Here is a 12603-nt window from a genome sequence, read left to right as displayed (position 1 = left end):
AAAAAAAACATGCCAAAAAGCCAAAAACATGACAAAAATGCAGCGACAACGTGACAAAAAGTTACCGTCACTTTTCTAGATTTTATCTTTCAAATGAGGCGTTACAGTGTTGCTCTCCAGTCAAGAAGCTTTTAGATTTGGGCAAAGCCGAACTGGAGAAAATGCTCTGGGTTAAGGCGGGGGGTCAGAGGTTCACATATGTATTTGTGGAAGTGTCACATTTACGCTAATTTGGGCCAGGCTGACCAGAGTCCAGGGCTGGTTTTCAGTCCCAATCCGGCCCCGATGAAAGGGGAGCTGCTGCTTAAACTGCATCGATCCTCCTAAGATTCTCCTTGATTTAGTCCTGGTTTGGGAGCCTCTTTCCCCTCACCTGTGTGCTGTGGAGCGCGCCAGGCCCTCCTGTAGAAGACGCCCTTCTCAGGCTCGAGCTCGTGCAGGGGGGGAGGGTCCGAGGAGCAGCTCACAGCACTGTAGCTGTACTCCGAGCCCTCTCCGGTCAACAGAGTCATCTTCACTGCACCATCTCTAATCACCGGCCCGTCAGCTCACAGGCGCCTGCGGACACGGAGGAAACCTGCACCATCAGCCACCTCGATCAGTTTACAACACAGACATGAACGTCCCAGGACAGACAGTAGTGTTTAGAGCTGTACTCTCTTGTTTTAAAGCAGTAAAGTGGTGTGTGTTTCATTGTTTTGACCCACTTCACTTAAAGATGAAAGAAGAGACTGCTGTTGGGCCTTGGATTCAGTGTTCAGTGGACCAGACTTCCTAACCTTTTATCTTAAAGCCCCCCTGCCTGTGCTGGCCACTCAATCCATCACCGCTGCTCACACAAATGCATCTCAACATACAAATAATGACCAATACACATTCAATACACCTGTTTTCAGCATATGTAGGCCTTTCTCAGTCAGATGTGATGCTTTTTTACCTTTTAATTTGTGCCAATACTAGCCCTCTGATCATAAAAGGAGACAGTGCAAATGTATGTAAGAAAGAACTCTTCCATTGTAATGGGTCTTTTAGGCTATATCCACACGAAGACAAAACGCTTATGTTTTCAGAAACTTAAGCACGAAGCAGCTCAGTAAATGTGTGCTTCCACATGGGTCGACTCAGGTCTGTGAAAACGACGCGATTCATCTTCCAGGCCTGTGTGAGGCGCTGTGACGCTAACACAGATGATAGAACAAGATGTAGAGGCGCATGAGCAGTAAACTTTTGTGGAATGTAAACAGTGAAAATGAAACTGATTCAAGGATTTAAGATCTACAGAAGAGAAGAGGAGGAGAGTTTATTCTTCAGACGTAACGGGACTAAAGCAGAAAAACCTGTCATGGACCGGACTTTTACTGTCAGTCCAAAACCACAGACTGACTCGTGTTTTTCCTCTTGTCACCTGTGGCTTGTGGCAATGGAGCAAAGAGGGGCGGAGTCAAACCATCATAGATCCATGAGTAAAACTCATTATAAGGTCAGTAGATCATGGATCACAGACACCACTCTGGAGCTGTGATGTCATCGTTTTAGCAAAAGTTGCGGAGACGACTTAACAACGGAGCCACGTAAACGGCATTTTGAGATCTTTCCACTCTGGGACCTAGTTTGGAAAATGTTGATTGATAAAATATCTTTGTGTTTGGTCCTCAGCTTGACTTCGTGTGGACAGGGCCTTAGATGCATCGAAGGCGTTTGACAGAGTAAACCACCATACACTTTTTGTCAAACTTAAGCAGAGGGGAGTACCTGACAGCACTACGAGAACACTGGCCTGCTGGTACTCTAAGCAGAAGATGCAGGTCAAATGGGGGAATACCATCTCCGCCTCCTTTGGGGTCAGCAATTTCATGCACGCTGATGATCTGGCCATTGTTTCTTTCAACAACTGCTGAATGTTTGCTCGGAACATGGACTCAAACATGACCTCATACACAGCGTGAAAAAGAGCGCTGTGCTGATACGTCGGTCTAAAGGAGATCAGGACCTCTGTTTCCCACGTTTCTACCTGTCTGGGCAAAGTCTTACTGTGTGCAACAGGACAAAACACTTAGGTCACTTTATTACAGACTGCCTTTGTGATGATATTAATCGGCAGTGTCGTATAATTTATGCCCAAGCAAATATTCGTAATTAATCTGTTCAGAAGTTTCTGCACACCTCTGTACACAGCTCCTCTGTGGTGGAAATATAAAAAAGCCACGCTACAGAAGCTCAAAGTCGCATATAATGATGCTTTTAGGATGCTATTAAAAAGGCCCAGGTCCAGTAGTGCCAGTCTGCTGTTCTGCCAGGCTCGTGTCAACAGCTTCCAGGCACTAACCCCTTAACGCCTATTGGTACATATTGACGACATACCTCTTCTTGCCAGACTGTGGCTAAAATAAGGTATGTTTTCCCTTGTTTTGCAAGCACGAGTTTCTCGTAGGACCGGTCAGAGAAGGAACCACAACCGGGTCATGGGAGGTATTTAGCGGAAATAGCACTTCTGCAAATCGAGGCAGCAACTTTGATGAAATCTTCAAATGTAAATTGAGTTGTGCTAAAATAAAATAATGTAGCAGCTCATTGTGTCCATCTTTAGATTATTGATTGGAATGAACTTCGTGTGATGGATTTTTTTTTTGTTATTTGAAGATTTCAGTACGTTGTGAATCGGAAACATCAGGCCATAAAGGAAAACTGCAATAGCTCCATCTGGTGGCCACAGTGACCGCATTCTAGTAGTATTTAGATTTATTACAGCTAAAACGTTTTTTAGAACATCCCATTTTAGTGAAATTCTATAATCATTGTAACAATATCATACAAGCATATTAAAAAAAAAGTTATCCCTTTTTTTACACAGAACAAAATGAAACCGTTGGTGTTGTTTGCAAAGCGACCACAAGGTGGACCTACTGGACCACAAACAAGAGTTCCACATCTGAAAATAATGTGCAATTATAATATTGTTTGCAAATAAGTAATGGTAAATAGAGGTATCTGATGTACAATGTATTATAAAACCTCAGGAAAGGAGCAAAATATGATAATTAGTCATACAAACTGTAGATGTTTGGTAGATATTTTGTCTGCACCTTTATAAAGTGCTTTTTTTTCTCCTCCCTACATCAGGTGATGAAGCAGCAGCAGCAGGGAAGGCACTGATGACAGGAACAGCAGTAATGAAGATGTTACTGAACATCCTGATGCCCTTCCTGTTACCAGTGCTCCTGCTGCTGCAGAACGGCATCAGCTGCTCCAAATCAACACTTTACAAGCATTTAGTGAAAGGCGTTAGCTCTGTTTACTGTTCTAATATCCTAACCTGATACACAAGTGCTCAGTGTATCTTACAGTGCATTTGGAATCATTCAGAACAAACACATTTTGTCATTTTAATACATTTACAACTTTTGCCTGTTGTTGCCAATTTGCAACATACCTAAAACTATATCTGTACTATGTGCGACGTAAAAATTAACAATCTCCACTTAATTTAGCATCAGCTTGAAAGCAAAAACACTGATGATATATTTTTTTATATAATTGGAAATACATTCAGGCGTTAAGGGGCTAATGAGAACTTTGTATTTTAATTCATCTGTCGCCTCAACGATTCTGTGAACTCTTTGGTGGCTCTGGTGAACCCCAGGTCTTGGGTTGGTATGTATTGTTTATGTGAGCCTTTTTATACTATGGACCTCGAGTCTGAATAAAGAATGATGATGATGATGATAAAAAGCCCCAATGCAATTCCAGGAATCTCGGGATTGGCAGCCACTGCAGTACTAGAGCACGGGGACAGGCAATTAACATGCAAGACGCACGTTTTCCAACTGTTATGGAATTGAAGTAATGTTGTTTATGTATAATTATCACTACAAATATTTCGTGCCAAAGCTTTATTCCCTCACGCGCTGAACTTACCAAATACGAGCAGATACGAATGGCTTTGCAGTTCTCTGGAGAAATCAGTCAGGTTTTTGTCTGCAGTACTGGAAGCATCCTACAGGGAGCAGTCCTCGCCTCGCTCCTCTTCACGCTTCACACACAGCAGACTACAACGCGAGACGCTGCAGGTGAAGAGGGAAATCAACTTTTCATTTTTGCGGTAGATTATGTGATTTTATGTTTCCGTAAGGCAGTTTATGCTGAAAAACGTATTAGTACTTTTTACAAATACTTTTTTGAGGTACTTTGGATATCTTATCTTATAAATAAGGCTATGAATTAGATATTTAAAAATCCCTCTAGAAAAACCTTTGAAATATTGCTCAGTCCATGTTTGGATAATTTGAAGTCTGCAGGTGCTACTTATGATATGTGCCCTTGACAATACCCCAAATAAATCTATGGAGAAATATTGAATCTGTGCAATAAGTGCACGTTATTGGGAAGACCAGGGTTTATTTTGTTTTCAGGTGAACGTTTTTTGGCCCTTGAGAGTTGGACTATATAAAAGGCAGACAGAAAGAGAATAGAGGCTTTTGAACTGTGGACGTGGAGGAGGATTCTACAGTGAGGGAAACAAACCAATGGGTCCAAAAAGAAATACAAGTGAAAACATCTTGACAGAGTGGAACAGACTTTCTCTATGTGATTGACTTTAAAGGAACAGGCCACCATTTTTCCATACTGAGATATGTTCTTACCTTAGCTTTGACGAGTTCTTTAGGACCTGTCTGATCTTCCCCCGTGCCTTCAGTCACGTAAACACAGCGCAGACGGCGTTAGCATTTAGCCTCTCCCTCTCTCCTCTATAGCTCCAAAACAGGTCAAGATAGAAGCTACCAAGCTCTTCCACGTTTTCCCTATTTAAATATGGTTACGTGAAGTGTTCCACTACAAAGTATAATTACACACAATTAAACAATGTGGATTTTCTAAGCGGATAAAAGGGGGAACTATATTGTAAGGGGGAATAATACCAGGAGTAATTTGGCATCCGCACAGTAAAGTGAAGATTACTGCGCGGATTTCGAACTGTGTTTACTGTGTTCTGTGTTTACGTGATTGAAGGCACGGGGGAAGATCAGACAGGTCCTAAAGAACTCGTCAAAGCTAAGGTAAGAACATATCTCAGTATGTAAAAACGGTGGCCTGTTCCTTTAAGATCTTGATGCTTGTGTTTAAATGTCTTCATGGATCTGCTCCTGAGTATCTCTCTGAGCTTTTGTCCGTTTATGCCCCAGTCAGATCAGTAAGGTCTGCGAACCAGCTGTCTCTGAACGTGCCCAGATCCCGTTTAAAGGAGATCGAGCGTTTAGTGTGGCTGCTCCCAAACTCTGGAACCGTCAGAGCTGCTCCGACCATAGAAACCTTTAAGACTGCCCTTAAAACACATCTGTTTGCGTTGGCGTTCAATTGAAGTTGAGCTGTATTTTAACTCTATTGTGTGTGCTTCTCTTGCTGTGCTGTACTGTAATTTAATGTTGTGCACCTGTATGTGAAGCACTTTGGGCACCGAGTGTTGTTGTAAACGTGCTATACAAATAAAGCTGACGTTGACATCAGAGCAAACGACAGTGTGGAGAAAACCCTCATGCAACGGTCCATGAGGGAAAGAGAGGCAGAGAGATGGACAATCGTCATCATCATCCTCATCATCACACTCTTTATTGCAGACATGAGGTCCAGTTAAGAAACAAACAAACAAACACTGTGCTGGAAACGCTGGGAATGACTGTGAAGAACCGTGTTGTTGGGCCGGAGACAGGACGAGATGGAGACGCCTATAGTCGATTTGGTCACCAGGGGGATCGGAAATATGGATGGTAGGAAATTGTGACATGAGTGGTAGTGGTATATTAAATTAAAATGCCAGACAACGCCATCCAGTAAAACATGTGAAAAATGCGCTTTAAGGCACACAGGTTCGACCCATAAGGACAGAGGCAGCATGTTCCTTTTTCACAGTTTAGTTTATTTCTATGAGGTACTTTTATCTTTCAGTTTCTTGCTTCATACTTTTTGTTCGCATTAGACATTGCGCCGTTCTCGTTACATTAAGTCGAACCGCTTGTACACTTTAAGCCTCAGTTGGTTCACAGTATTTTCCTTAGGTCACGTTAGCTTTTCAGTTCGTACAAAACAAAACGATGCAACAAGAGAAGCAAGGGAACCAAGAGAAGCAAGACAGCAGCAGATGGGTCCACCTAAACGTAAATATAAATAAAGTTAGCCGCGGAGCAGTTCTCCTTCTGCAAAAGGCTAACCCCGAGGCAAGGCAAGCTTACCGTCGCACGCCCACATCGAACTCTACCCGGCCGGTGCGGGGCTTCGAGAGCCTCCCGGTTACGCGAGGGCCCCAGCCGACCCCGGACCAAACACACCGAGAGAGCCATGCTCTCTGTTTTAAAAAACATTGGGCCAGATCTTGTGGTTCATGGTGCAGGCTGTAGAGAATAGGAGGACGCAGATGGTGGCGCTCCCTGCAATCTTCAGTGTCATACCTGGTGCAAAAAGTGGGCAGGACAGGAGGGGGGGACAGACTCGCATTGCGATGTTGTGGTGCCGCCCCCTCCCCATGCTTTCCCCAGACCTGAGGAAGGCGGTGGTTTGCAGGGAGGGGTTCTCTTGTAAACGCGTAACATGCTGATGCAGCGCAATGTTTAATAAAGATAAAAGAAATAAAACTGTTCCTCCGCTGCTGCAGCCACTCACTGCAGATCCAAGCTGAGCGGGCGGGACAGAGAGGCAGCAGCCTCGTGTTGGACACCGTTCGAATGCGCAAAGTTACGAAATGTACAGGATTTAACTGATCAGAAACTGTCATATCGGCTGTGGAGGATTTGCAGAGTTATGCAGTCGTTGCAAGAAAACTGTGGCGTATTGGAACATTTGCGCTACAGCTGCAGGATTTTTGGAGTGGCTGAAAAAAAAAGTTGCTATGCGCCCTGTAAAATGCGCGTCTTCCTTTTGGACTGAGCTGTGGCTCCACAAGGAGCATCATCAGGAGGTGAAGACTGACACACGATGGAAATGTCTCCTTAAAACGCAGATCAGACCTGGTGTTGTGGCACTTGAGGCACGTGTGGTTTATTTATGGAAAACTGTTGTTGTTTTGGTGTATGAAGTAAACCCGTGCGTATCCTACGCTCAAACAGACTTTTTTCGCTTTTGTTTTCAATTTAACGTTGATTCTAAGGAAGAAGACAAGGCAGCGCGATGTAAAGAGGAACATAATGTGAAGGTTGCCATAGAAGAGTAGCGCAAGTCCTGCTTGTAATGAACCATGCCTTAGTCGGACTCTTTTTCTTAAAAAAACGCCCTCTCCCTTGTGGCGCGGCAAACCCTGCGCCACAAGGGAGATTGCGCGTGTACTATGTTGCGTTTAGAGTTGCGCACGGACTGCGCCAGTCACAAGATCTGGCCCATTAAGTTTTATTAGATTAAAAGGCATACCTAAAACTGATAATGCCACAAAATGGAAAATCACTGCAGTTATTCAGGTCATATATCTAAAGCACAAAAAGATTGTTGGATGACTTTAGTTGTGTGTGTCTTCCCTCCTGGGCGTGTTGAACATGTGCAAATCTAATCACACTTTTCGAGCCAAATCGCCAAATTAGGCACATTATCCTTTCATATCACGAACCGTAATCACTCCCAAACGATGAGCATTGTAACAAACAGCAGCGGCGGCGTGAGGATCCTCTGGCCCGCGTCCAAACTAATCGAATGAATTACAGAGATTTGCGGGAGGCGTGTGTGAGATGTCGCCGAGCGGGTCTGAATCAGAGGAGGGAGCGAGTGCTTATTAGCCACCTGCACTGTCGGCACCGAGCCCTGATTAAAGACACAGCCCAGTGACACAGATAACACGCTGTCAGAGGGAGGATCTGTGACACGCGTTTGACTCGCTCGGATGTTTGGTCGTAGCGGCTTTTGGCTTCGACTGTGGCGTTGTTTCATTAAGCTCCTGCAATGTCAAAAGATCCGGTGTTGCATTCATTTTCCACCAAGATCTTGAATTGATGCAATCAGGGAAGAGGAAATCACTCGTCAACTGATCTCATTCTTTGGGGACATAGACCTGAGCGACTGCAGCGACGCCAGATCCTGTCAGACAGAGCAAGACCTCTTGTTTTACCTCTTAAAGGGATGTTTCAGGGTTTTTGACATAGGGCCTCATTTCCTAGTTCTCCAGAGTGTTGCTGAGTGATTTCTGGAGATATTTTTTTTGTTATTCATGCAGTCCTTATATTTGAAGAGTAACGTGGCACTAGGCTAGTGCATTAGCCTGCATTAAAACAGTGTGACCCGCTCCACAGAGCACCTGAGGCAAATCACTTATAACCCCAGACTAACCATATAAATGGCTGTGTCCATAGAGTCATGTTTGGAATATAACTGACCTGCATCACATGAATGATCGCATTTTAAGGGACTATTTTCTAGCAGATCACTCCGCCGCTGCGTAGCTTATACAACCACGAAGCTGATGTTGCTCAAATATACGTTCTTTTTAGGGATGCACCGATACCGATACCAGTATCGGGCCGATACCACATACTCGTACTCATTCATGAGGTCCCGATACCAGAAACCAAAACCATTTGACGAAGAAGCAACAAACTGGAGAATAGTTTAGTGTAAATCCAATAATCCACATAGAGCTGACTTTATTACAGACTGCGCTCTCTAAACCAGAGTCTGAGCTGGATTTAACCAGAGCTTAATGTTGTTAGCGCTGCAGCGTCTGCAGTGTTTACAACATACAGGCTAACGTTGCTAACTCGCGGCTAGCAGTTTTGGCCATTTTGACGCCGTTTTAAGCCCAGGGGTTTATTCATCTGAAAAACTAACCCAGCGACTAAAAAGTCCTCAGAAAATCCAAATTAAAGACATACAGCATGTTTATATTGAGGGAAAATGAGCTGCAGCAGAACAATGAAAACGCTGTAGCTTCTCGCTAAGTTACTACAAACACACGAGAAAATCTACAGGAGCTGAAGTAAAGACGAAAAGAGACCATTTAAGAAACATCTCAATACTATTGTTAAATAAAAACACATAAATGAATAAAGCACAGGCATTGGGAGCTTTAGGACATGGACTTTTCTGTCTGTAATAAAGTGCAAAATAAAATATATTGAATGAAAATGAAATAAATAAATAAATGGCATCAGCACAATTCTAATATAACTGCTCTTAAATGTGTCGCCGACTTTACTTAAGGAAATGTACATGAGTAAATTTACTAATTACAAACCAATCTGCTGTGAAAAAAGTAAGAACGTTGAAGAAAATGCCTTGTACTCGTATCGGTATTCGGTATTCGCATTGAACAATATCCATGTCTGTCATTGTTTTTACACAGAAACGTTAATTGAAAGAAGCTCTCGGCGAAGACAAAACAACACCGGGTTTATTCCTTTGTTTGTCCGTGAGGCTCTGCTCCAGAAAGTCCTCTGAGATCCATTTGTGGCATATTGAAAACACGCTCGAACCGAAGGCCCACAGAGCGCCACGTCCTGTTATTTTGCTGCTACAAATGTGACATGTCTGTGCTCTCGCTGCATGTGACGGGCTCAGCGCGACGCCCACAGCTCACCCTCTGCTCTCGCTCAGAAGAAACGCTCCACGGCCGCGGCTCCGTGAAGCACGTCTACCTCGGAGTTCAGAGGATTGTGTGTTTTTGCGCTGGAGCCTTTGTGGAGGCTTGAAAAAAAAAAGCGCATTACAATGGACTATTTATTCACTCAGTCCCCACAGATGATAAGACGCCTTTAGGCTCGGACTAACAGGAGCGAGGCCAATCTCACACACAGGAAGTGTCTTGCCCAAGCACACATCAACAGCATACACAGTTAGTTAAATCCTTGTGGTGACTTTTGTTTTGTTTTGATCATGGTTAATAATAAAAATCCATCCATCCATCCATCCATAGATCCATCCATCCATCCATACATTCATACATCCATAGATCCATCCAAAGATCCATCCATCGATCCATCCATAGATCCATCCATCCCTAGATCCATCCATAGATCCATCCATCCATCCATCCATCCATCCATCCATCCATCCATCCATCCATCCATCCATCCATAGATCCATCCATCCATCCATCCATAGATCCATCCATCCATCCATCCATAGATCCATCCATCCATAGATCCATCCATAGATCCCTCCATCCATCCATCCATCCATCCATCCGTCCATAGATCCATTCATACATCCATAGATCCATACATCCATCCGTCCATCCATAGATCCATCCATCCATAGATCCATCCATAGATCCCTCCATCCATCCATCCATCCATCCATCCATCCATCCATCCATCCATCCATCCATCCATCCATCCATAGATCCATCCATAGATCCATACATCCATCCATCCATCCATAGATCCATCCATCCATAGATCCATCCATCCATCCGTCCATCCATCCATAGATCCATCCATCCATCCATCCATCCATCCATCCATCCATAGATCCATCCATCCATAGATCCATACATCCATCCGTCCATCCATCCATAGATCCATCCATAGATCCCTCCATCCATCCATCCATCCATCCATCCATCCATCCATCCATAGATCCATCCATCCATAGATCCATCCATCCATCCATCCATCCATCCATAGATCCATCCATCCATAGATCCATACATCCATCCGTCCATCCATCCATCCATCCATAGATCCATACATCCATCCATCCATCCATAGATCCATCCATCCATAGATCCATACATCCATCCGTCCATCCATCCATCCATCCATAGATCCATACATCCATCCATCCATCCATAGATCCATCCATCCATAGATCCATACATCCATCCGTCCATCCATCCATAGATCCATCCATAGATCCATCCATAGATCCCTCCATCCATCCATCCATCCATCCATCCATCCATCCATCCATCCATCCATCCATCCATCCGTCCATAGATCCATCCATCCATCCATAGATCCATCCCTAGATCCATCCATCCATCCATCCATAGAAACATCCATCCTTTAGGCACAGACTAACAGGCGCAAGGCCAATCTGACACACGGGTTTCACAAGGTGCGGGAAGTGTCTTGCCCAAGCGCACATCAACAGTATACACTGATCAGAGGTGCCATCGACCCTGTGATTACTCCTGAATATTGTAGTGTTGGACTCAGTGTTATCTTCGCGAGTTCCAGTGGACTAAATGCCTGGTCTGTCAGTACTAAAACAAATATGGCGGCTAATGCAAGTACAAAAACATGAAAAATAAAAACTGCGCCATCTTCTGCCAAATCGATTCAAATGATCCACTAAACTCTCTACAGTGGAAAAAGAATTATCATCTTAAAGGGAACGGATGCAAGTTGGTCATTTTATACTCACTACTGCCACCTCAGCTCTTACGCGTAACTGCAGTCTCTGTAAGTATATACTTACTTAATTAAAGCTTGTGCTTCGGACCCGAAGTAACAACTTTCTGAGTGACAGTGCATGATTTTAGAGGCAGTTGTGGTGAACAGGTCAGGACATGGCTGGAACATGAAGGGGGAGGAAAATACTTTTAACATTTTTAAACTCTATATAGTCCCTTGAAGAAATGACATACATGGACTTGAATTAAGGTGTTAAATCTAAAGTTTGGAAACGTTTGGACTCGTCTTGATGAGATAAAACCTCCTATTGCCAATGGAACAAGCACATTTTTACGAAGGAGAAGGAGGAAAGTTCGATTGTAAACACGATTTCTCCAGTTCAGTTCCATTTTAGCCTTGTTTTGGTCTCGATTAAGTTTTTTTTTTAGTCTTGTTTATTATGAAAGATAACAATTAAGATGATTATGCATCATTTCAAGTGAAAAAAGAAATATTTCTAAATTTTAAAGTGAATTTGTCTGATTTCAAGTGAGATTTCTGCTTGTTCCATTGGCATTAGCTCATCTTCATCTCGTCTTAGACTCAAACTCAACATCAAACATTCGTAAGTCACATCTGTTGTGTTTGAGCGTAAATTTATTTTGTTTAACCTCTGAACCCCCGCTCTTAACCCAGTGCATTTTCTCCAGTTCTGTATTACCCAAATCTAAAAGCATTTGAAAGCTAAGACCTACAAAAGCGTTTCTGGCATGCTCTTGTGTCACTTTTTTGTCGCTTTTTTCTCAATTTTTCACAGCTTTTTTGTGGCTTTTTGGTCGTGTTTTTTCGCCTCATTTTGTCACTTTTTTGTTGCATTTTTTGCTTTTCCGGCACGTTGTTTGTCGCTCTTTTGTCGCTTTTTTGCTGCATTTTGTGCTCTGCTCTGGTGGGAGTTAAAGGGGGGGTATTCTGCAAAATCGACTTTTTCAAACTTTCCATTATGTTATTCTGTCATTCCCTCATTAAAAACATGGCTGAAGTGTTGCCTTGGCACATTCACGTATTTCTGAGTCATCTGTAAAAACTCTGATGGCGGCCATTTTAGGGATAGGTTTGCCTGAGTCCTCCTAGGAACGCCCCCACCTCCTGGAGACGCCTCCGAGCTTTCGTCACCAGCCGAGTAACCAACCACTGCTCCTCAGCAGAGCCCCCTCCCCACTGATGCCACAGACAGCGTGTGGAGGGGGCGTGTCTAAAGGCTCAGAGGTTCTTAAAGAGACAGAGGCCTATTTCAAGACAT

The 12603-nt window shown here is 43.6% G+C and overlaps 1 protein-coding gene across 1 annotated transcript in view; it reads right to left on the bottom strand.

The window, feature by feature from the left end:
• Positions 1-12603, bottom strand: part of kcng1 (potassium voltage-gated channel, subfamily G, member 1) — a gene marked incomplete at its 3' end in the record, with an annotated part of 35055 nt that overhangs the window by 10630 nt on the left and 11822 nt on the right. The window contains exon 3 of the mRNA XM_079575437.1: positions 374-558. Within this exon, the coding sequence (XP_079431563.1) occupies positions 374-512 (139 nt within the window). The 5' untranslated portion in view covers positions 513-558. The remainder of the gene's footprint in view (positions 1-373; positions 559-12603) is intronic.

Source organism: Gobius niger (genome assembly GCF_951799975.1).
Source record: "Gobius niger genome assembly, chromosome: 17".
NCBI classification, from domain to species: domain Eukaryota; kingdom Metazoa; phylum Chordata; class Actinopteri; order Gobiiformes; family Gobiidae; genus Gobius; species Gobius niger.
The sequence above is the reverse complement of the archived record's forward strand: the minus strand, read 5'-3'. Positions and strand labels throughout refer to the sequence as shown.